The 25,074-nt window shown below is 34.8% G+C and overlaps 4 protein-coding genes across 6 annotated transcripts; 2 read left to right on the forward strand and 2 right to left on the reverse strand.

Moving 5' to 3' along the window:
* Positions 1–3,438: 3,438 nt before the first annotated feature.
* LOC118051514 (pentatricopeptide repeat-containing protein At1g74630-like) lies at positions 3,439–6,817 on the forward strand. Its single transcript, XM_035062186.2, is given in 2 exon segments — positions 3,439–3,603; positions 3,605–6,817. Coding segments are annotated over 2 exon segments (1,932 nt in total). The 3' UTR covers positions 5,372–6,817.
* A 598-nt stretch (positions 6,818–7,415) lies between these two features.
* On the forward strand, positions 7,416–8,897 carry LOC118051483 (scopoletin glucosyltransferase). The gene has a single exon (XM_035062136.1). It carries the CDS (start codon positions 7,416–7,418, stop codon positions 8,895–8,897), a length of 1,482 nt encoding a protein of 493 aa, XP_034918027.1.
* A 1,425-nt stretch (positions 8,898–10,322) lies between these two features.
* LOC118051485 (signal peptidase complex subunit 3B) lies at positions 10,323–13,710 on the reverse strand. 2 transcript variants are annotated; one of them, XM_035062138.2, is made up of 6 exons: positions 13,459–13,710; positions 13,294–13,341; positions 11,595–11,657; positions 11,214–11,267; positions 10,872–10,958; positions 10,323–10,734 (listed from the first exon to the last, which is right to left on the reverse strand). In XM_035062138.2, exons 1-6 carry the CDS (start codon positions 13,582–13,584, stop codon positions 10,609–10,611), a joined length of 504 nt encoding a protein of 167 aa, XP_034918029.1. In that variant the 5' UTR covers positions 13,585–13,710; the 3' UTR covers positions 10,323–10,608. The 2 variants fall into 2 exon arrangements, with proteins under 2 accessions (XP_034918029.1, XP_073265193.1); XM_073409092.1 differs by lacking the exons at positions 13,294–13,341; positions 13,459–13,710 and adding an exon at positions 12,432–13,275.
* Positions 13,711–17,824: 4,114 nt separating this feature from the next.
* Positions 17,825–20,495, reverse strand: LOC118051465 (uncharacterized). Of its 2 annotated transcripts, none has more exons than XM_035062121.2 (3): positions 20,113–20,495; positions 19,879–19,963; positions 17,825–19,385 (listed from the first exon to the last, which is right to left on the reverse strand). In XM_035062121.2, the coding sequence occupies exons 1-3, from the start codon at positions 20,140–20,142 to the stop codon at positions 18,052–18,054; spliced, it is 1,449 nt and encodes a 482-aa protein (XP_034918012.1). In that variant the 5' UTR covers positions 20,143–20,495; the 3' UTR covers positions 17,825–18,051. The 2 variants fall into 2 exon arrangements, with proteins under 2 accessions (XP_034918012.1, XP_034918013.1); XM_035062122.2 differs by having other exon boundaries at positions 19,879–19,960; positions 20,113–20,494.
* Between the last annotated feature and the right edge of the window lie 4,579 nt (positions 20,496–25,074).

Genomic DNA, 25,074 nt, shown 5'->3' on the forward strand with positions numbered 1-25,074 from the left:
CTTGCTCCATTCTGATCCAACTAAATGCAACAATATGCAACTTAATGCCTCTGTTTTTAGCACGACAGATGAGGAAACACGGCAAACTAAGTTAAGCATTTAACTTGCGGTGTATAGATATAATATCATATGATTTCATGTTGAAAGGAAATTGCATGAAAGAAATTGGCCGAGCCATGGCAATTCTCTAAAGTGCAGAACAGTTGCAACTAAACGATGATGCAAATCCAACTTCATAATATCCAATTAGGTGTCTAAATAATTAAAAAGAAAAAAATGCTGGAAGTGCAATTCAAGATTGTTTGATTAAAAAAATAAATGAATGAACAAGTTCTCTGCAAAAAGATCCAAGAAATGGTAAAGTCAGAGCCTTAAAATGCAGAATAACAGCATCATACTTGCTTTTTATCATGGATAGAGCTATTGTGGATATTATCACTTCTATCAATGAGGGTATATCTCACCATCAGTCAATGACTTCAATGAGATTTAATTCACAAGCAAGCATAGTAATGAAATGGTTTTCTGTTTGGCACCTTTTGATAGGAATTTATCTTCTTTATGCTAGGAAAAACAAAAAAGGCCACATAACCGTGATGTTTCAATGGTTAGATTCAAAAGGTACGGTGTCTAACATTTATTATGCTCACTCGGGATGGAGAAGGCCCACCCAAAAACAACAAAGTGTAATTATAGAAAGAAATTCGTTTCTAGTTGACATTATTCAGCTCCCAAACCGAAACAGAATAATATGAACTTTCCAACCTTTTAGCAGTACATCTTTGATATGCTTCCTATTCTAGAAGTGAATCCCCAAGATATATGCAAACAGCTACCTCTTCAACAGCAGGGTTCAGACAAAATACATTGATGCTAAAACGAAAATACAAAGAAAAGGGTAAGAACCCCGAAACCATTACCAAAAGTAACTCCATAATCACTACAATATTAACAGAGATTTCAATCATCTTCCTTGTTTTTTCTTTATGTTTAATGAAACGAGTTTGATTTACTTGCAACATCTCTTCCAGTGTTTCATTATGCCTACAGGCAATCAACTATGGGCCCAAAACAAACTAGTGATGATCTTGATCTTCTACTGGTAATTTTTTGGCAGCACACCAAAAGGTAAAGCAAATTACAAACACTCTTCCTAAATAAACAAACAAAAATTGCAATCCATTTACAGTACCACAAGCAGCATCACATCACATCAATAGAAATCTGAGCTTAAAACAAAACTCAATTGATGAAAAAAGAAGGAAAAAAGATACACACACCAACTCCATAAATCCAAAAAGCCTCATACCTGCTTGGATTTCTAACCAAACAAAACAAAACCTTCCTAAAATCACATGAAAAGCAAAACCCATCTATCTTTACGGTTTCTAATTCTCAAGATCGATGAGCAAAACAAAAACACACAGTATGTGACATGCATATGTTTGTATATGTGTGTACATGAAAGATAAGAGATTGTGTGGTTACCTTTCCCTTCTGCAGAGCTTGTACTCTCTGCTTGCAAGATCAAGAACCTAAAGAAAAGAATAAAAAGCAGAACTTTTAGCAAGAAAAGAAATATGGGATCTACTTCATGTAAATTCGGTGTCCATATATTTTATTTATATTTAAGGGGTTTGATTATGGATCAGCAAAGTTGCAGTCATGAGTTTTGACGGTTTTTTATATATGACGATGAGCTAATGTTTCATAGGAACAAACCTAAGATTGGAAACAAAAGCTGCTTGTGATGTGCTTTGTCTTGTGTTCCCTTCTGACTCCGTATATATATTCAGAAGTTTGCCCTTTAGTGGCTTCTGTCTCTTTTGTTACTTTTTGACGAAATTACCCTTTACGTCAATTACCTTTTTAATGTCAAATCAGAACTTGGATTTGTTCTGTCCAGTTTTATCCGTGTATGCTAGTGTATTATTTTAGATTTTTTAAAAAAATATTTTATTTAAAAATAAATTAAAATAATATTTTTTATCTTTTTGAAAAATACTTTTTCCATTGACATATCAAAACAAAAATTAAAACATAATTTACAGCTATAGCTATAGAAACTACACAATATCAAAAAAAATTTCCAAATAACAAGTTTCAATTTTTCTTTAAACTAGCACAGTTATAAAAATATATGTGAGAATAATACATGGCTGGGTTGCGTTGTTAGTAACAACACAATTTATTTTTTTTTAAATATATAGGTTATATTATTGTGAACTATCCCAAGAGCTTTCAGGCAGTTTAGTAGTTCTCCAGCAAACAGTGGATGTCCAAACGACACCCATTACAAATGACACAAGCACCAGCAATATCTGCTCGGTCTCTGGGGGTTCCTTTTCGAGTATAAAGTGCAGAACTGCGAGCAAAGAGCTTGAGAAAAGTACTACGACCAGAGTGGGAATGAGTGGTAAACGGAATACAATGGGATGATCTAATGGCATGGATGAGTTGCAAGCATACAAAAAGGCTACAGGGAAAAGAGCAATGTTCGCAGATAGGTAGAAACCTGTTCCATTCCAGAGGTGCAGTTCGAGGAATTGTGAGCTTCAGAACAAAAGAGACAGGGAACTCCCACACTTTTCAGATCTGTATACATGACAAACACAAATAAGAAAAGATGGCTTCTAACACTTATCTTATATAAAATGATCTAAATATAAATAGGTACTAAATTCTCAATCAAAAAGAAAAAGAACAAAGAAAATTGGAGTAGTTGCAATCTTTTGGCAGGGTATCTCTTCTGTCAAAAGTCTTAAACCTCATCGTGAATGAAGGGACATATGTACGGGAAATTAAAGAGTCTCATCATTAAAATTTCTTGCATGAGGTGACTGAGCTTAACACTTAAGCCTTCACCCCTGGTTGCAAGACTGGGACATTTTACCATGAGCAATGGCGCCTTGGAATCTAGAATGACTTGTTCAATTTGATTGTGCATGCCTAGTGGCCCATTGGTATTCTATTCTAACATCTAACAGAATAGAACAAGGTTTCTCAGAAGTGAAAGAAACGTTACAAGTTTCCTTCACAAGTGACTGTCAAAGTAAACTTCACAGAAACGTTGTCACGTCTTCTTTTCTACTAGAGCGGCACATGTATACGGCGGTGGAGTGGTTTTTCAGTAAGGGATTGTGTGAGTCAGTTTGACGATGCCTTGACTAGACTCAATGATACTTCTTTGGCAATGGAGGTTGGAGCTACCGGGGATAAGAAGATGTTGATCTTGGAAAAAGTCAACAACATATAGACATGGATTGGTTCTGCGATGACAGATCAAGATAATTGCATAGAGGGTGTGAATTGAAAATTAAATCAGGGGTGAAATTGAATATTGATATACATGCGGGGTTCAAAGAAGTTGTTTTTGCCTGTTTGAAAAAATAAAAAAGAATAAAGAATGCATGGCCTGGGAAGCCATTGCTGTACACAATGAGCAAGACAGAACCTCTCTGTCTGTCTTTGTTGAATATTTGCAAGAGCCTGACAACTTTCAAACAAATCCACGCCAATGTTCTCAAACTCGGCCTTGAATCTGACCCTTTCATCGCAGGAAAGCTACTGCACCATTGTGCGATTTCGCTCTCTGATTCTCTGGCACTATGCTTGCCGCCTCTTTCGCTACACTCCAAACCCAGATGTTTTCATGAACAACACTCTCATTAGAGGACTTTATGAGTCAGATAGACCCCAGGATTCACTTCTTAAGTTCATTGAAATGAGGAGGAACTCTTTATCTCATCCTGACAGTTTCTCTTTCGCTTTTATTGTCAAAGCGGCGGCGAATTTGAGGTCTGTGAGAGTTGGAATCCAGTTGCATTGTCAAGCATTGGTTCATGGGCTTGATACCCATCTTTTTGTTGGGACGACTTTGATTAGTATGTATGGGGAATGCGGGTTTGTTGGGTTTGCGAGGAAGGTATTTGATGAAATGCCTGAGCCAAATGCGATTGCCTGGAATGCGATGGTCACTGCGTGTTGTAGGGTTGGTGATATGAAGGGTGGAAGAGAATTGTTTGACTTGATGCCTGTTAGGAACTTGATGTCGTGGAATGTTATGCTTGCTGGGTACACGAAAGCTGGGGAGCTGGAACTGGCAAGGGAGATGTTTTTGGAGATGCCAATGAAGGATGATGTCTCGTGGAGTACCATGATTGTTGGTTTTGCTCATAATGGGTATTTTGAAGAGGCTTTTAGTTTTTTCAGAGAGCTGCAGAGGAAGGGGATGAGGCCGAATGAGACAAGCTTAACTGGAGTGCTTTCAGCTTGTGCACAGGCAGGTGCACTTGAGTTTGGCAAAATATTACATGGCTTTATTGAGAAATCTGGGTTGGCTTGGATTGTATCAGTTAACAATGCATTATTGGATACTTATTCCAAGTGTGGGAATGTTCATATGGCTCAACTAGTTTTCGAGCGAATAATGAATGAAAGAAACATTGTTTCTTGGACTTCGATGATGGCTGCGCTCGCAATGCATGGTCATGGAGAAGAAGCAATAGGGATCTTTCATAAGATGGAAGAGTCTGGAATTAGACCTGATGAGATTGCCTTTATTTCACTTTTATATGCTTGTAGTCATGCTGGATTGGTCGAACAAGGATGTGAATATTTTTATAAGATGAAAGGTATGTACGATATAGAACCATCTATTGAGCATTATGGTTGCATGGTTGATCTATATGGTCGGGCTGGTCAACTTCAGAAGGCCTATGAATTTGTTTGTCAAATGCCAATTCCATGTACTGCAATTATTTGGCGGACACTTCTTGGGGCTTGCAGCATGCATGGTGATGTTAAGTTGGCGGAACAAGTGAAAGAAAGACTTTCAGAGCTAGACCCCAACAACTCTAGTGACCATGTTCTGCTGTCAAATGCATATGCAGTTGCAGGGAAATGGAAGGATGCAGCTTCTGTGAGAAGATCAATGACTGAACAGAGAATCACCAAAACTCCTGGTTGGAGCATGATTGAGGTTGACAAAATCATGTATACTTTCTTGGCAGGCACAAAACAATGTAAGATTACAGAAGAGGCTTACAAGAAGCTAAAGGAGATTATAAGGAGGCTTAGGGTTGAAGGGGGTTATGTTCCAGAGATTGGAAGGGTTTTACATGACATAGAAGAGGAAGAAAAGGAAGGTTCAGTGTCAGTGCATAGCGAGAAGCTTGCTGTAGCTTTTGGTATTGCAAGGTTGTGCAAGGGGAGGACTATAAGAATAGTTAAGAATTTGAGGATTTGCAGGGACTGTCATGCAGTGATGAAGCTTATTTCTCAGATTTATAAAGTGGAGATCGTGGTGAGAGATAGAAGCCGCTTTCACTCTTTCAAGGATGGTTATTGTTCATGCAGAGATTACTGGTAAATGCTGATTACTTAAAGTTAAAGCAAACGAAACAGAAAAAATCCCCATGATCAGGATAACAATCTCTTGGAAGGAGTATGCTTTACAAATGATAATCACAGTTGCTAAGTCGGACATGCTATCTGTAAAGCTTTTTAAATAGCCATTTGCTTCGCTGATTAACTTCCATTGCCGCAAATATCTTGGCGTTTTCCTCATTTTCTAAAAATTTACAAGCTTCCAAGAAGATCTCGTCTTCCATGTCTGCTATAGCTTGAAGTGCATCAACAATGACTTCGATTGACAGGTTTCTTCTTCGTGCTCCTCCATAACTACCATTGGTTTCTGACCAAGTGCTTCTTGAGCCTCTCCTTTCCCGTGTCTGCCAACTTTCCTTGAAGACACCACCACTGAGGAAGAAAGAGACTTTCGTTTCTGCCTTTGGTCAGATATTTCAAGTTCTGATATGGTGTATCTCCAAAAACACCATCAATCCCCATATCGAATTCATTGTTGTCAAACCCCGTTTTTACACCCATATGACTTTCTCTTCCCACTGCCATGCTATTACCATATAGTACACAAAGATCATTATAACTTTCCAGGATTCTGTCTGCACCTGGGTGTTCCTGCAGAAAAAAATCATAAAATGAGAAGCTAATAGAATTTTTGGTTAAATGGTATTGAAGGCCTGCCATACCTAGGGGAGTTCAAACTGTAAGCCATGAGGACATGTTTATGTTTGAGAAGGAAACATACCTTGATATACGCATATCAGTCATCATCATCAGCTATCTCCATCTGCTCTGTTTCTTCCCATGCACAACCCTTCTGACTGAGAATATTTGCAATGTTCCTATACTCTTTCATCAATCTTAATTACCAGCTTTCAATAGCATCTCTGTCACATAGTCCAAATTTTTCATTGACTGCTGCAATTATCCAGGCCCAAGCTTGCTCATTGAAAGTCTCATGGTTTTTATTGCATATGTAAACACTAAAATTTCTACAGGTAAACCCAAACAAATTAAATGTACTTGGTGTGGGTCTAAATTAAATTTATTAGGTTTGTATTCAAAATAAATTAAAAAAACTTGGTATAAATATATTTTATGGTTCTTACTTTAATATTCTTATAACTAAAAGTATTTTGAGTAATTTTTATATCAATTTTTCTAAAATATGCTTTCCATAAATGATATTTGAGGTAAGTTGCATCTGACATGTCTATAAATAGACAATAAAATCAGCAAATCAAGCAAGAAATTAGGCAGCTCTCGCATCAAACTTGCTCCTGTTGGACTGACCAACATGTTCAATAGTGATGGCACAATTCAAGAAGTGGCCTATTTTGATTCTGAAGAAGCTGAGACTTGGGTGAACGTTGAGATTGAAGGAGAAGGGAATTTCTTATCCTACTCAAATGTATGTCCAATCAAGTGCTTGTTGAATGGAGCTGGGGCTGGTTTTGAGCGGGTAGATAATGGAAAGCTGACCTTAAATCTCCCTTGGACTGAAGAAACCTGTGGCATATCTTCTGTCGCTTTTGTTTTCTGAAGTCACTAGCGATTTTTTTTCCATCAATGTTACTAGTCAGAGTTAATTTCATGAATTAAACCCTCTTTTATTATTTTATGAATTTAATAGGCTAGTTAATAACTTCTTTTTTTTATTGTTGATGTTTAGAATCTTGCTACCGTGAAGAGACGTCGTTTTATCGCCATCATTTTTGCAAAGGAAAATCTTCTTATCGAAGATGCATGCATGGAAACTATCAAAAGTTACGTTTAATTTGTTTCATGTAAGAAGAAGGATACGATGAACAATGTACATGCATGAATGATCCATCCCCTTTGGAAATAAATTAATTTTCCATTAATGGTATACTAAACTATCCTCCAATCACAGGTTAACCATTCTATATATGTTGGATTCATGAGATATCAAGAATCATGTCAGTGGTTTAATTTAAACACACATATAAACCCAGTTACATGCACTAATTCTTCACAAATTCATCAGAAAAACAAAAGATATTCAGATCTATATGCAGATTTGGTCAATAATGGGCAGCACCAGTACTTCTTCACCACCCCATGTAGTGATTTTCCCATTCATGGCTCAAGGTCACACTCTTCCATTACTAGACTTGTCCAAGGCATTAGCCAGCCGTGGCACAAGAGTAACCATCATCACCACCCCAGCAAATGCTCCATTTATTCTTTCCAAAAACTCGACCCACCCAACAATCTCTTTGTCCATAATCCCTTTTCCAGAAGTTGAAGAATTACCAGAAGGTTGTGAAAATGTTAACCGTCTCCCTTCTCCGGATCTCTTTGTCCCTTTTATAAATGCCACCAAACTACTCCAACAGCCTTTTGAAGATGTCCTTAAAGAGTTGTGTGATTCTGATAGCACTATTCCAATTTGTGTTATCTCTGACATGTTTTTGCCTTGGACAGTTGATTCATGTTGCCTGTTCGATATTCCTAGGATTGTCTTTAGTGGGATGGGTGTGTTGCCTACGGTAATTGAAAGAAATGTCTCGTTGCATGTTCCATGCATTTCTAGTTTGCTCCACTCTGAGCCTATAAATTTGCCATCAGTTCCATTTCCATTAAACAAAACTGACTTCCCTGATCACTTTGCTTGGCGTGGTGATGAAAAGCATCCAATGCTGCCAATTATTTCAGAGATCGAACAGGCAGAGCATAATAGTTGGGGTTACGTAGTTAACAGTTTTGAAGAGCTTGAAGGGGACCATGTTGCTGCCTTTGAAAATCACATAGAGACCAAAGCATGGCTTGTGGGTCCACTTCTGCTTCATGATCAAAGCAAACAAGATTTGATGAATTCAGGGTCCAAAGACGTTGATCAAAAGCAATTTAGTCCGTACATCAAGTGGCTGGACCAGAAAATGGAAGGAGTGGGTCCAGGTAATGTGATCTATGTGGCATTCGGTTCACAATCATATATGACAGATTCACAAATGGAGGAGATTGCTCTTGGGTTGGAGATGGCAGGACAGCCGTTCATTTGGGTGGTCAGATCAAGAACATGGGTCCCACCAGTCGGGTGGGAAGACAGGGTCAAGGAGAGAGGGTTGGCCATACGTGATTGGGTAGACCAGAGGGGTATACTAGAACACCCAGCAATTGGTGGGTTTCTGACTCATTGTGGATGGAATTCAGTGTTGGAGGGCTTGTCAATGGGTGTGCCACTGTTGGCTTGGCCTATGGGAGCAGAGCAAGGATTGAACGCTAGGTATACGGCAATGGGGCTAAAAGCAGGGCTCATGGTCCTTCAAGAACGTGATGCAAAAGATGACCCTATGACCGTTCAACGTAATGTGATTTGTGATTCAGTGAAGGAGTTGATGAGAGGTGACCAAGGGAAGAAGGCTAGGGAAAGGGCACAGGAGTTGGGGAGAAAGGCAAGGCAGGCTGTGGAAAAAGGTGGATCGTCTGATAAGAAATTGGATGAACTAATTGAATGCCTGACTCTAAAGACAAGAATTCAAGGACGACCAGCTGATCCAAAAGGTTAAGAAGAACACCATTTGCTAGTTTTATAAGGTTCTAAAAGTCATAGTTTACAGATTCCAGATAACATTGAAGTGCTCAATGTTATACTAATCAACATAAATTAGTTCATAATCCGCATTAATTGCAGAGATTTGTCTTCTGTCCAAGTTAATAGAACGCATTGACGGTGCATGAATTGTGTTTTTGTAGTGGTTAGCAGCCATTCGATCAGCACCGTTCATGAAAAGAAACTGCAAGAATACTGAATTTCTCACCTGATGGCTAACTCACCATCTCAAGTAACAAATACAATGCAAGCCAAGCCAAGCAAACCTCACTTCAAATCCAACTTACCAGGAGTCCTTATGATATACAAGGCAGGAGCTACAACCAAGAAAACAAATCGGTTGCTGATTTTCGAGCTCTAGCACGAAAACATGTTGAATTGCAGAAATTATGAAAGTGTTTCAGATGAGTGGAAGAGACATTAGTTAATCCATGAAAATTGCTTTCGAACGCTTACAGGGAGAAAACATGCCAAATTTGAATATAAAAAGAGAAGTTAATTTAATAGGAAAATATTTCAGGCCCCTTACATGTAGAAAGAATTATGCAGCCAAAAGTGTCAAGCGAAAGTTCTGTCACAATATCTTTTGTTTTACCAATCAAGCGGCTGTGTTCCTGTAAACAGGTACAAAAGCCTGGACTACTAGTTTACACTATTGTAATTTCAAAAACCAAATTTGAAAACTATTTTTCAGAACCAAAACAGCATAAAATAGTTTTTCTTGTTTTCAAAAACGTAGAAAACCGCCAACCAGTTAGTTATGTCCATCCAATGTCAAACTCGGTGTGGATCTTACCTAGCTAAGAGTCCTTGGTTATTGGGTAGCCAAGTCAATTCCTTTTAGAATTGACCTTTAAAGCCATCCGAGTTTGACAATGCTTTCCAAACCTATGAAACTCAAGTGGTAACCAAATTTCGAGTCACCAAGTCAACTCAGTGTAAACTCAGGAATCCAACCTTTGAAGTCTGGCCGGATTTAATGCCTCCGCAAAATATTCAAGACAAACGAGTTAAGACCGCTTAAGCAATGCAAGGAGCACATTGTAAAGGGATTTGATTAGGCGATGGAAGACTCAGCTAGCCAGAGGAGATGGGGCTTTAACTCAGCAGCGAAGAACAACAATGCAGGAATGACTGGTGCTGTAGAAACATGTTTTGCATGCTGTAGTAACATGTTGGATTTAGATTTCTTGTTGTTCAACCGTTCGATGAGCTAGAAATTTTAGCATGGCCTGATTGCGTAAATTAAATTAGGGTAATGCTCAAGTTCACAGGTTTCCACGCTCTATGAAAAACAATTTGCAGACATTGGGATTCTTTGGTGGGCTTGAGCAGGAAATGCCCAAAATATAAGCAAGAAGAACTCAACACTGCCCAAAAATAAACACAAGCACTCAAAAATCCAAGCTGTGCTCATTTCTTCCTCAATCATTCTTTTAATTAAGCTGACCTTTATCATCCCATATTTAGTGGGGGGGTTCGTCAAGTAACAAGAGAGGTAAATATGGCTGCAGACTGGCTTGCCAGAGCGTATAGACCCTTATTGCCCAGTTAATTGGGCCTGTAGTCTCCCTAGGGGTCTTCAAATGTATCCGATTCCCTCTGCAATGACATTGGCTCTGTTCGTTGATTAAAAACAAAAAAACAAAAAAAAAAATGCCCTGTCATCATCTATACTCCTCAGGCAAGCGGTATCCAGACATGACCAGCTTGTCGGCAAGCATCTTGCCAGTTTTGGGCATGACATGCCAGTGCAATGTCAAGTTAAATTCTTTACCGCGAAGATTGCTTCCCTGCACAAGGAAAGATAAATTTTACTTCTGAAAGATAAATGTCAAGTTTCACCAAGAGTAGCACCTGAGGTGTGTCATGGGTATGGGTGTAGAAGCACAGGATGAGTTGTAAAGAAATCACTTCATGAGGATGGTACCTGATCAACAAAACGATACTTGTTCGCGGTCTGAAACCAAAACTTTGCATGCTCTTTGGCTGGTATAATGGCATCCCAAAGTGACACCTATCAGAAAACATTAAGAAAGAGTTACACAGTGGACAGAGATTTATGCAGCAGACCCTGGCATTTGAAGAAGTTAAAAGAAAATGACTCAAGAGGCTTGTCTAAGGCCTGAATGTGCAAGAGAGAAAATGAAAGGCAAGCTGATTCAGCTTCATGCTTGCCTCCTAAGTTTGTAAGAAACTAAAGTTTAATGTGTGAAAGATTGAGAACCAAAATGGAAATGAAAAGACTTCAAATTTCAAGCAAGCAAAGTACCTGATTCACTGAATTCTGGGGGGTTTCATACTCTGCTGCTACAAATATGAAAAGCTGCAATATATGACAAGGTCATGATTATTGCAAAATTGAATTGGCTCTTAAGGTGATCATTACATACAATGCACAGTTCCATATTCATGTTTCATCCCAGCAATGAAATATAAAGTAGTTTTAAAAAGGATTTCAAAATTTTCATAGGACATCCAAAACATGGAAACTATAATAGAGAGTGATTGTTCAAGTAAATGAAATGTACTCAGATTGCACTCATGGAACAGCCAAATGGCTTGCCTCGGAAGGAGAGTAAAAGATTTAAATTCTGAAATGTAAAAACATGGCACCCATCACCCGAGGTGTTTCAACTTTCAAATTACAAACCTGCTTTGTGTTCCATGTAAAAAGTGACTGTAAATCAGCTGTTATATTCATGGTGAGGCTGACCTGCATCGAATGGAAGGCAGTTCAAACAACAATGAATCATTTCTAGCTTATCAAATGGAACAGAATAAAGAGCCTGCATCTACACTAATGCATCTAAAATGAAGGATGGTTTGACAATAATACAGTGTCTTAAAATAGTTAAGATGAACAGGGGGGGAAATCAACATAATCAATAAGATAAGTTTCTGGGAGAAAAAATTCCACTATCCTGCAAACTTACAGGCACCACTCTACAAATTCTCTAAATCAACATTCCTTCTAATCTTCAAAACTTCTATGAGTAGGCACAGAAAAGCCAAGAAGCTGGTCCCATACTAAACTCAATGGTCAATAGGTACAAGGTCATCACTTTCCCTGGTGTAATGTTTTTAGCACTTCTTTAACCGATAAGTAGAATTAACTAAAACATCTAGCATGATTGAAGACTTTAACTCTTGTTTCATATTTCTTGAAACAGAAAAGTGAACCATATTGTAACGGGCCAAATCCAAAATATAAGCTGAACAGTTAAAGATGCAACATTGACTACAAATGTTTTATCCTAATATGATTTTACCCCTAAGAATTTTGGTATCAAGTTGTAAACCACTTCATTTTTGTATTCAAGGATTTTAATGCAATCAAGATTTTTTGTAAATTTTAGCATATTATTACTAATATCAAGCAGTTTAGATTATACGTACATGTAATATTTGCAAAATAATGACCTTTGACCAATGATAGCTTAATTGAGAATTTCCTAAATGGAATCTATAGTCAAGATGGAGAATTCACCTCAAATATCGGATGCCCCGCCCCTAATCTCACCCTCACCCACACAGAAGAGATAATGCAGGTTGAAAACAGGATGTCCATAAAGTAAAAACAACAGGATAACCAAAAAACTGCTTGTGGGATGTTATGGGACACCCATGAAGTTGACATCGAACCCCCTTGAGATTAACTTCATTAGCAACAAAGAACTAAAGGCGGATCATTTTGTAAGATGAAAGCATGTTTCCCGTAGATTTTTCACTTACAATATCCATGCATGTTACCGGTTGTTACGGGGAAAATCAGGTCTCAACAAGTATTGAACGGGGAAAATGGGATTGTTCAACTCAATTTTCGAAACCTCTACCTAAAGAAGAGAATCTTTAGACATCGACATTTTCTGAAACTAAAAACCAAGACCACTTTTTCAGCTCCCAGGCTACATAAAATTACTGGGAAAAGTCAGATGAGCAAGAACCTTAGCACACTCACAAACAAAAGAACAGCCAAAAAAACAAAAGATTAAACCAACCTCTGAGACCAATACTCTTATAGCTACAAAAGATAGAAATAGTGAAAATTCAATCCAATAAATCATCAAAACAGATTATGCAACCATAATCTAAAAAATTAAGCCACTCAAACCCAGAATTTAAAACCTTCTGATAAACCATATACACCTATAAAAACCCACCTAGCATTTCATAATTAGCAGCAAATAGAACCCAAAAGTAACTTTTTTTAATCAAAAAAACCCATTAAACAAAAATTATTGTTAATCCCATCAATTCATAAAAAAACCCACTAATCTACCAAAAGAATCGATCACATCTCACACAAAAGATTAAAAAAAATATATTAAGCAAAGAAACAATCATATCACCTCATCATTTCCATGCGGCTGCTTTTGAAACCAATTGAAATTCAACACCTACAAAACCCCAAGATAAATTAAAAAAAAAAAAAAAAAAAAACATCATTTCAAAGTTGCATCTCGATCCAAACAGCCTTAAACCAACACAAAATTTCACAATTTTAGAGCAAAAACCTGGATTTCAGCAGAAGGAGAAGGAAAATTGAAGTTGTCAGAGAAAGAAGCGATAGTACACATTAAAGCCAGTATAGTCAAGGCGTACGTTAGCAACGCGTTCGCTCTATATCCGAACGTATGCATTTTTCGATGTCGCTTTTAGAAGAATCTCCAAGCCGTTTTGATTCAGACAAAACTAGGTCGTGCTGTTCCTTCTTATCCCTCCTGTCAGAACTGCAGGGAGTGAGTTTTGGTCTGAAATTAAGGAAGGTGGAGAGAGAGAGTTGGACTTTTTGTTAGTTTTGATTGGTTACTACGCGTTTAGTTTAGTCACCATGTTTGCTGACATGGCAAATTTAGTAAAAATTGACATGTCATTAACTACTTTTTCTTACAATTTTATATTAATTTTAATACATCATTCATTGCTAGAGTTTATTTAAATTACTTATATAATAAAACTATTTTGTGAATAAATAACTTACATTAAAACAAAACTTTTTAAAGCATGGTAATTAAACTCAGCCTGATGTATAATTCATGAATCATAAAGTTAAAATGGTTAATTTAATTTGAGTTAATATATATGAATTAAAATAATATTATTTGAAAAAAATCAAGTTAAATAATTGTCCTTAACGAGTTACTAGTTGATTTATCAAATTAATTAAATCAAACCATATCAATTTTAAATTAATTTTTTTTATACATGTTAATTTTAAATTGAATTTTTATTTTTTTAACTTGACTCGAGCTAAAGATCAAATTTATCAAAGTATTTTATCAAACTTACAAAGTCAAATCATATCTAAAATTCATTAAATCCATCAAATTAAACCAGATTTAATAACCATGTTTTAAAGTATGAAAGGGAAAAAAAATTACTATTATTTAACAATAATAGTCATTACAGGAGGAGGAAAAAAAAAAAAAAAAGGAAGGGAAGAAGAAGAAGTAATTCACATGGTTCCATAAGAGAAAAGGCGATCCACAAGGTGCAAGCAAAAGCAAATTTACAAGACAGAAAATATTTTTCACAACCGAAGTCTTTTTTTTTTTTTTTTTTTTTGGTGCACACATCGAAAGGAAATATTTTAACACCAAAACAAATATGCTTCACTTGAAGCCTAACCCATACTTCCCATACGCTTGATGTTCGGGGCTTCCTTTATCTTGAAGCCCAACCCATATTTTGCTATAGATGGTTATAGAAAGAGGGCCCTCAGAATAGCCCAAATAGGGACTTGATTGAGAGTAATAAGAAAATGAGATCCATATTGGGCCCATCGCACAGAAGCTGAAATTGTGATCGAGGTCTATCATCCATAACCATGGAATGGGGGCATCCGTGGAGTTGGCCTCTGGCTCACGACTAAAAGAAAAGATCACTTATTATTTTTTTGATTTGATGTTTTTAAATTATTTTAATGTGTTAATATTAAATAATTTTTAAAAAATAAAAATATATATTATTTTAATCCTTTATAAATAAAAAAACAATATTATAATTTCCTCATACCCTCTTTCAAAAATTATAGATAAATAATAATTCATTAATATATAACAAAATACTTTCTTTTCTATATTAAGATAATAGTAAGTGATTTATCTTATAGAAAAACACTTTTCACACTGCAAATGTGTTTGGCGTCGAGGGCCGACAACATTGCTTAGAAGTGAATCAAGTAGCATGTGGACACAAAAGCTTGCGGGCAACAACCATGGAAATCAGTCGCTTGCAAGGCACAAGCATGGCCCTCCATGAAAACTAATTTAAATAACTTGGGATCTTCATCTATATAAGTGCTTTATATGGAGTGCTCAAGTGGGTTCTCCACTAAATTAAACAAATATAAGAAATTAAGTAGACGAGTTCATCCTTCTAGAAAAATATTCACATTTTCCATATCAATTCATGGTCGAACTTCACCACCACAACAATTATCAATGTATTAATATTGCACTTGAGGTCTTGGTCCAGCGGTTAAAGGAATTTATTCCCTTCCTCTGCATCTTGGGTTCAAACCTCACCATGCACGTCTGTCACCCCCGCGGTGCCTTACATGTTCACTGGGTTTGCAGGATGTTCAGTGAGTCGTGGGATTAGTCGTGATGTGCGCAAGCTGGCCCGGACACCCACGTAAATAAAAAAAAAATGTATTAAAATTATTATAGTTAATCCACACAATTATTATTTTATTATTAGTGTATTTATTATTTTATTGTTATTTTATAATATCCTTTTACCATCACAACCATTATAATCACCAGATCATCATTATCTAATTATCAATATAATCATTATTTATCGTTATGCCACTATATTTTTTTAATGCTATTATTATTAGAAAAAAAAACTCACAATTATCATCGTCATCATCAGCACCAATAACTTTATTTTTAAAATAACAATTATTTCATTTTTATTGTTGTAATCACCTTTATAACTATTATCACTAACATTATTAGTATAACAGATATTATAAACATAACCATCACATCATAACTATAATCATTACCCCTATTATTTTTATTATAAAATATATATTTTTCATTTTATTACCATCATTTAAAAACCATAAATGAAAAATAATTCATAAAAAAAAAATTATTGTCAATGCATCTAAATAATAATAATAATAATAAATAACTTATTTTGCATAGAAATATTGTATGCGGAATACGTAAAAGTAAATCAATTCCTATGGGAACACAAGAACTCGTAGACAACAACCATGGCAACAAATCGCTCGGAAAACACATGCATGGCCCTCTATGAAAACTAATTTAAATGGGAAACATTCATAGTTGATCATGTCGAAATATTGAACAAAAAGGTCGACCATATTTTAAAACCACTTGGGATCTTAAACCAAGTGCTTTTCATTGATTGCTCGAGTGGCTTCTCCACTAATTATTAAGCAAATAAAAGTAAGTGGACGGGCATGAAATGTCTCCATCCATGTTAGACCTAACCCAATTCCCCAAGGTATGTTCTATCATATATATCCCATAATATGTACACACACATGCACTAGGAGTGTTTGTTAGGAGCTAAAACTTTTTAAAAAAATTTTACGTATGAAAATATATTAAATTAATTTTTTAGATATTTTTTGAAGATTTTTATATGTTGATATAAAAAATATTAATTTAGAGTATTGTATTACATTACCAATCACACATTTAGAAGGATATTATCACTGTTTTTACCTGCAAAATAATATTTAATTAAAAAACACATAAAACATAATATGAGGAGCAATAAATATGAAAGAGGCTACAAAATTTACTGAGAACTTGTATGAAAAGAGACAATTTAAACACGAGAAATAAGTGGAACGATGGAAGTCTTCCATGTGGATCTCACTTAAAAGTCTTCAATGGCAGAAAAGAAGCAATAATTTGCGGCCGTAAGGTGTAAAGCCACAAAGATGTCAATCAATCAAATCTCAAGATTGTGCATTACAAAGTTTTTATTCAGGTGATGAAAGTCATAAAGACGCAACCAGAAGGACCCCAGATTTTGAATTATTGGGAGCAGTGATTTTGCACTAATTGATTGCCTGCCCAACCTTGTGTTTTGTAGTGTGGTGAGAGTGTTTATATATATAATATTTTTTTATATTTAATATCAACCAGTTAAAAAATTTTAAAAAATAATTTTATATTTATATCAAATGTAAATTATTTTAAAATACATTGTAAAACATAAAAATATCACAAACACTAAAAGTAATACCGCAAGAAACAACATGTTCTCACCATTCTTTTAAAAAAAATAACATGCTTTGTTCATGCAACTTCAAATCTCAACCTTCCATATTATTATTATTATTATTGGACCTTACAAAGCAACAAGATTGTGTATGGATATAAAACTGAGTTACAAGTTAACCTAATATTTTTAAAAATAATAAACAAGATTATGTATGGATATAAAACCTGAGTTACAAGTTAACCTAATATTTTTAAAAATAATAAAAACTAATTTCAGGATTAGTTAGATATAAAATCTGAGTTACGAGTTAATCCAACATTTTAAAAAAAATAAAATTACCAAGCCTTTTGAAGAAAAAAATTACCAAGTTCAACCAAGTTCAAATCGGATCATGGATTAATACAAGTTTTTAATCAAATTATACTCCAATATTTGAATTAATACAAGTTTGTTTTTAACTAGATCATAGCACTTAAAGTTACATTCCTTCCTTGTGTGATTGACCTTGCTAGGCAAAGTTTGATATCAACGCTTTCAGGTAAGCTTCCATGTTATTATCAGGCCTTATGAAGCCACAAGATCGGATCAATTAACCAACAAATTTTACTCTAACCTAAACGCAAATTCTTCCAACATGTACACAAATTAGACTCCATAGATCAATTTGCTAAGAAAATGAGACAATCTCTATCAAACAGAGGAGTTTGAAGGATAATATATTTCCTAGTGAAACAAAATCAGCCACCTATTTTAAGTCACGCAGGCAATGATATCATTGAGACCTTGCGCACACCCTTGTATAAGGACCCATCACAGAAAGTACACTTAACCTGGTACAAACAAAACAAGGACATAACTAGCTATAACTACTCTACTTGCGGACTTCACATTCACATTATACTGCAGCTATCGGTATTCTCATCGTTGAAGAAGTGAGTGTACTGATCGGACACCGTAGGTGGTGGTATCGGAGGCTGCATGTAGTTAATGGAAGGATGAGGGCGAGCATACATCATTGGTTGGAACATGTCATTCCCAGTCTGCCTTTGCTGGTTCATCATCATTGCCATGTGTTGCTGCTGATTGTAAGGATTAACTTGCCCCATTCCTGGATAATATCCACCACCATTCATTGCTGCTGCTGCAGGCAGTCCTTGCACTGCTGGGACACCGCCCATCCCACCCATCGGACCCATATGACCCATCGGACCCATATGACCCATCGGACCCATTTGGCCCGGATTCTTGTGACCTTTTCCTGTTCCATCAATTTCATGGAACCCTTGTTTCATTTTGTTAATATCATCGACCCCATCAGTTTTGCCACCACCCTTCTTGGTCCCTTTGCCATTATTGTTTCCATTTCCACCTGCACTGCCATTATTGGCTGCAGCCTTATGAGTACTATCCTCTCCCTTTTTACTCTTCTTGCCAAAGCCCAGAAACCCAAACCCAATACCACTCTTGCCATCTTTTTTATCTCTACCATCTTGTTTCTTGTTCTCCCCCTTGCTTTTACCGGTCTTGCCACCACCACCACCACCACCACCACCTTTCTTGCCATCTTTACTGTCTCCCTTGCCCTTCATGACCACGGGGATCTCAAAAACATCATCACCACCACCTTTCTTGGCCTTTCCACCACCCCCGCCACCCATTTTATCATTAAACCCAGGCCCACCGATCATACCATGAGGCCCATGTCCATTGCTCATCATGGGCATCATCTTGTTTGGCAAACCATTACCCATCATGGGCATGGGCATCATCTTGTTTGGTATATTATGACTCTGGCCATGGCCATGGCCATGACCAAACTCTTCCTCATCATCAATATCATCATCAAGATCATCATCAAACTCGTCATCACTTGAATCAAAATCATCTTCATTCACGTTGAACCTGACAGCCTTCTGGTCTTTATTTGGCGGCATCTTTACATCCTTGGAACCTTTCATCTGTTGCATCATTTGTCCTTGTTGACCTTTTCCACCCTTCGGAGATATGTTGTCTTTCCCGCCGCCGCCACCTTTTCCACCATCATTTTTCATGTTCTTGAATTGATTATTGACAACGTTTTGGAAGTTGTTAGAGCCCTTTTGACCTCCCCACAACTCTGCATGTTTCCCTGACTTCTCGAGCTGCTTTATGAGTTTGGCTGGATCAAAATTCCCTGTCACAGTTACCTTCCCTTGCTCTGCATTTATTGTGGTGGTATATACCCCTGGGCATAAAAATAGTACCACATAAGTAAAATTCAAAGAAAACTGCCAAGCACACTGAGACAAATAAAGTAGGATTGGAAAACGATCCTACTTCTAAGCAAAGTCCCATCAATCAAGAATCCACTGCTTTCTTGAAAATATCAGCTTCCATGAAAATTTGAACTAGACACAAGTACCTCCAAGCAAGCAAGCATCCATCTCTCTCTTTTAAACTGCCCTTCCCCACCCAAATTCCCAACAAAATTGAAAAACTTTGAATCTAGTAATATTTTGACAATCTCTTGTTAAATTTGAATAACTATCTTCTATCCCTCTTGACCATCCATCTTACCAACAAGAATCAAGAACTCTTGTCTTTCAAAAATCAGGACAGGAGGTTTTGCTAGTAAAAGAAGCAATTAATGAACACAAATTAACAATCTTAACAAAATATCACATAAAAACCAATTATTTCTTAAGGAAAAGAGAGAAGTCACAGAACAAGGAGCATACCCTCGATTTTTTGGAGCATTTTCTTTATTTTCTTCTTGCATCCATCACAGTGACAATCTATGTTCACTTTCAAAGTATGAGTCTGCTATGAAAAGCAACCACAAACAACAGCAGCAGCAGCAGAGTTAAACAAGGAACCAAGAACTTAGTAAATGAAACTGAAAGAAAAGGGTCCAAACTAACTAGATTCTAGAGCAAGAAAATGAAAACAAGCTAGACAGGTGAAGAGCATACCTGCATCTTCATCACCTCTTGTTTATTCATACTTGACAGCACAGAAAAAACAAACTCAAACTGAAGTTAAAAGAGTGTACGAGTTTGGGAGAGAGAGAGAGAGCAAATTATAAATGGGGTTTTGTGTTTTGCTTCAGAGGAGAGGAAGTACAAGGGAGAATGTGTTAGTGCTCCGACGTATAAGAAACACAGGATTAAAAGGCGGTTGGTGGTGTGAATTTAAAAGCTTATCTTTTTAGCCAAATATTTAAGCTTTCTTCTTGTTGATGCAGCAGACAAGAGAGGCTGGAAGCGGTTGCACAGAGAGCAAGGTGAGCTTCTAGCTAGCTTAAACCACAGCTGGCCTCGTGCCTTTTTATACCACAACCTCAAGTGCTTTCACAGCTTGGAGAACTAGAATATTATTATAATAAAATCGATTTGGACAATAACGAAGTGTTGTCGTTTAAGTATCTTGTGGTTGAAGGGTTTTTTTTTTATTTATTACAGGTTAAAAACGTTTTTAGGAGGTTCTTTTTAGATTTGATCCGGATGATAAATGAATAGCTTATCTTTTGTGTTGTTATAATTAAGATTTAAATTGAAAAGAAATCTGGAAAAATAAATTTCACGTGCACTAATTGAAAAAAAAAAACTAATTTTGTAAACGAAAAGTTGCTTAGAAAAGATTATGATAAATAAAGTGAAAAGGAAAAACCTTGCATCTGGATGTTCGGTACAACGGACGGTGACAACGTTTCACAGGTCTTTTCCCCGCCGATTCCAGTGCCTTCGTACAGTGTGTGGTATTCTGTTTTTTATCGAGCGTTAAAAATATATATTATTCGATTAAATATTAAATTATTTTTAAAAAATATCTTAATGTTTTAATATTAAAAAAATATATTTTTAAATAAAAAATATTTTTAAAAAAAACTCATTGCAACATAATAATAAACACACACTCATCATTAAAACATGAGCTGATTTTTGGTTTGATTCAAGGTTTTTGACGGTAAGCAAACTCGTGGATTAGAGATGAAAAAAAAATCAAAAAATTAATTAAATCAAGAAAATTAAAAAAAATATATATAGAAAAAATTAAACAATGAAAAAACACTAATTAAACTGAGTAGAATTTTTTAAAAAATCAACCAATTTTGGCTTGATTTGATTTTAATTTTATAAGTCTGAAACTAAAAAAAACCGAGTTTAACCAAACTAAAACTAAAAAAAATCAAGCAAAGCTAGAAAAACAAAATCAAACTAGTTTGAATAAGTTTTTATTCTAAAATAATTTAATCGAACTGAAATTAGCAGGTTTGAACCAGTTTCAATTTGATTTTTATTTTTTAAAAAAAAAATAATTTAATTTTTTTATATAAAAATTAAATCACATCCTCTGGTAGATTACATGTGTTGATTTAAATTTTGATTTATTTTTAGAAAAAATCAAAATAAAGTTGATAAAAAATAAAAATCAGTTGGATGTGAAAGCCAACTAAACCAGATTCTGTGTCTGCGAATCGTCAAGTTGATTTGTCACACCACATTGAGATTTATAACGATGATTGAAAACGTCAATCATTGTCTAAATGTGCATAAACTCAAGACAATCACGTAATGATGATGAGATTCAAAAAATTCAAGCAATTACAGTCACTAAATATCATTTTAGATCGCAAGAGATTGGGGAAGAAAACGGAGGTCGGCAGGGCCAGTGATGGACATGGCCAAAATATCACCAATATGGTCACATGGTCATGTAAGAGAAAATAAAATATTACTCAAGCTTCTACCCCACCACCTGGTTTTCGTCATCGTTTTGACATTTTTGTTATTGTCGTGAAAAACCTGGCAAATAAATAAAAAAAGCGGCACCCAACTTTCATCTTCTACTCCTGCCAGAATTCGGCAATTCAGACTTGAGAATAATCTTACGTCATGTTTGTTATTTTGAAAAGTAATTTTTAAAAAATTATTTTTTAATTATTTTTGTATTTGTTTGTTATTAAAACAGTTGGTTAACAGAAAACACTTTTCCGGATTAACGAAAAAACTTTCCAGTTAATTTCAGTCAAAGAAAAATTTAGCTTGGTTTTCAAGGAAAATATTTTACCTTTAATTGTGTTTGTTTTATGGAAAGTGATTTACGGGAAATTACTTTCCAAACTTTCTTTGTGTTTGCCATTAAAAAGTTGGTCAATAGAAAACACTTTTCAGTAAAAAGAAAAATTTGGCTTGGTTTTCAGGAAAGTGTTTTCCTGAAAAATTTGGAGGGAAAATACTTTTTAAAAGTTGTGAAAAATTTAAAAATGTCATTATTTGCTGATTATATTAAATTTGATCCTCAAACTTTTTAATTGCTATATATATTTTGTTTTGAATATTTATTTTTCAATTTCATCTCTTAAGATTTTATTTTTATATTAACTTTGGTGCTTATTTTTGTTGTTGTTATTTGTTTTTTTCTTATCATTTTTTTTATTGAAATTTTTTATCTATCAAATTTGGTCCTTATTCTTTTGATTGTTACTTATTTTATTTGAAATAATTTATGAAATGTTGATTATTATTATTTTAATTTCTTCATCTTTTATTTTTTTTAATGTTTTAGATTTGATCTCTAGTATTTTGATTATTATTTATTTTATTTGATATAATTTATGAAATTATATTTTTTTTTAATTTCATTCTTATTCAACTTTTTAATTTGTAAGATTTGTTTTTTATTATTTTAATAAACTTGAGAAAAATAAAATATTAATAAGTTATTTTCCAGTTTATTTTCCATGACATAGCTAAACACTAAAAAGTGTTTTTTCAATTTGTTTTTTACTACACTATCAAATATAAAAAAATATTTTCTCTAAAATTTACTTTTAAAAAAAAAATTATTTTTTCAGTAAATAAACAGGCGCCTTAATGTTTAGATATTTCTTGTGTGTGATGGCGAGATTCCAACCTCTAGCGAAGAGTGCTATGGTAGATAAACCATGGCAAGAACATTCATGGCCCATCTGTGAAGTCTTTTGGAGATGGACTGGCTAAGCTTTACCATTTAATAATGCAAAAACTATACATGGGGAAGTGTGAAGACTGCAAGCAATGCTGAATGATTTATTGACATAGAGGGAGGAATTATTTTTTAAAGTATTTTTTATATTAAAATGATATATTTTTATATTTTAAATATAATTTTTGAAATTAATATATTAAAACGATTTAAAATATATAAAAGACTAATTATTTTTAAATTATTTTAAAAAACAAAACATGAATTGTACTGCGTTTTCAAGCACTAAAATTAAAGAAACCATAATTATTAATATAATAAAGGGACCTACAAAAAATAATTAAAAAATTCATCAATATTGAACTGCAATTCTAAGAGATTCCAACCCTCTCTTGCCATGATCTTATGTTATGGATTTAATATATTAATTTAAATTAATTTTAAAAATTTAAAATAATATTATTTAAAATATATATAAAAAAAACATAACGATATTGATCTAGTCCATTTAATTTAATTTTAATTGACCCATCAGGTCAAAAGTGTTTCATGAGAGTGATTTTAACCGATTAAAAAGACATCTCACTCGTTTAACAAGATAAAGAAACAAAAACGTCAAGAACAATTTAAAGATTAAATAAAATCAAGCTACAGAAATTTAAAAAACCAAAAAGAAGTTGCAAGTTTCTAGTCAGAAATCCGTCGGACGTTCCTCCGCGATACAGAAACATGTTGAAGACAGTTTTATTAAATAATTGTTTTCGATATTTATAAGTCAAATACATTGATTATCAGGTTCTGTAATATATAGATCTATGAACCGGCAGCGAGACAGCTCAGAATTTAAATATTATTTGCTCTATAAAAAAAATCGTGGAGGGAATCTTTTTCATGTCCAGTGAGTGACAGTCAATGTATCATTTTCCGAGGGAAAGTGGCCATTCTAGCTTTAAATAATGCATTCCCGAAAATAATATTACCTTTGGTGGCAAAAGGGAAAAGTGCCACCAATGACCAAACATGCTGTAATGTGAAGCAAAATTGTCATTCATTCAAAGATTGACGGGAAAAACATTTTTATTTATTTTTGAATGAATTTTTATTTATTTTTAAATAAAAAACATATATTTTATATCTCAAATGTCCTATTTAAAGGGATGTTGTACGTGTATATCTAGTATTGTGTTGCAAGTATATTTTACAAAACTGTAAAAAATATACAAGGTGTAAGCATGTATTTTTGTTGTATAGATAAAGATGAAGATATAAAATAAATTTATTTTTAAAATATTCTTGAATGAATTTTAAATTTTTTAAAATAAAAAACATATATTTTACATCCCAACAATCTTATTTAAAGGGATGCCGTATGTATATCTGGTATTGTACTGCAAGTACTTTTTCAAAAGCTTTATTGGTTTGAAAATATATCAATTTTTTTCTAATTTTTTTTTAATATCAATATATCAAGATATATAAAAAAAACATATTTTATTAAATAAAATATATTAAAAAAAAACCAATTAAACAAATACCGAGGCTTGTAGCCCAGCGGTGGCAAAGACTTCCTTGCCTCTGCATTCTAGGTTCAAGCCTTAGCGTGTACGCCTGTTACTCCTGCGGTGCCTTACATGCTCATTGAGTTTGCAGGATGTTTAGTGAGCCGTGGGATTAGTCGTGGTGCGCGCAAGCTGGTCCGGACATCCATGTAAATAATAATAAAAAAAAAACCAATTAAACAAGCGGACATGTTGGAACTAACCATGTTGTGGTCTGATGCATACAAACACTAGAGTCCAAAAATTCAGGATTAAGAAAGTGGTTGAACAATGATTTTATGTCACTTTGGACCCTTCTTTATCAGCTGAAATTATTGTTTATCCACCTTCAAAGTTGAAAGTCCAGCCCTCGATCCTCGAAGAAAACGCTGTCCCTCCATGTTGTGTTCTTCCTTTGCCTGTAAAAGA

Source organism: Populus alba, chromosome 5 (assembly GCF_005239225.2).
Source record: "Populus alba chromosome 5, ASM523922v2, whole genome shotgun sequence".
Classification (NCBI taxonomy): domain Eukaryota; kingdom Viridiplantae; phylum Streptophyta; class Magnoliopsida; order Malpighiales; family Salicaceae; genus Populus; species Populus alba.

Coding starts and splice junctions, on each gene's coding strand:
- LOC118051465 (XM_035062121.2), bottom strand. CDS start 20,142: ATGAATAAACAAGAGGTGATGAAGATGCAG. Junction 19,964..20,112: donor AAGAGGTGATGAAGATGCAG/GTATGCTCTTCA, acceptor TGCTTTTCATAG/CAGACTCATACTTTGAAAGT. Junction 19,386..19,878: donor AATGCTCCAAAAAATCGAGG/GTATGCTCCTTG, acceptor TTTTATGCCCAG/GGGTATATACCACCACAATA.
- LOC118051483 (XM_035062136.1), top strand. CDS start 7,416: ATGGGCAGCACCAGTACTTCTTCACCACCCCATGTAGTGATTTTCCCA.
- LOC118051485 (XM_035062138.2), bottom strand. CDS start 13,584: ATGCATACGTTCGGATATAGAGCGAACGCGTTGCTAACGTACGCCTTG. Junction 13,342..13,458: donor CTCCTTCTGCTGAAATCCAG/GTTTTTGCTCTA, acceptor GGGGTTTTGTAG/GTGTTGAATTTCAATTGGTT. Junction 11,268..11,594: donor TTACATGGAACACAAAGCAG/GTTTGTAATTTG, acceptor CATATATTGCAG/CTTTTCATATTTGTAGCAGC.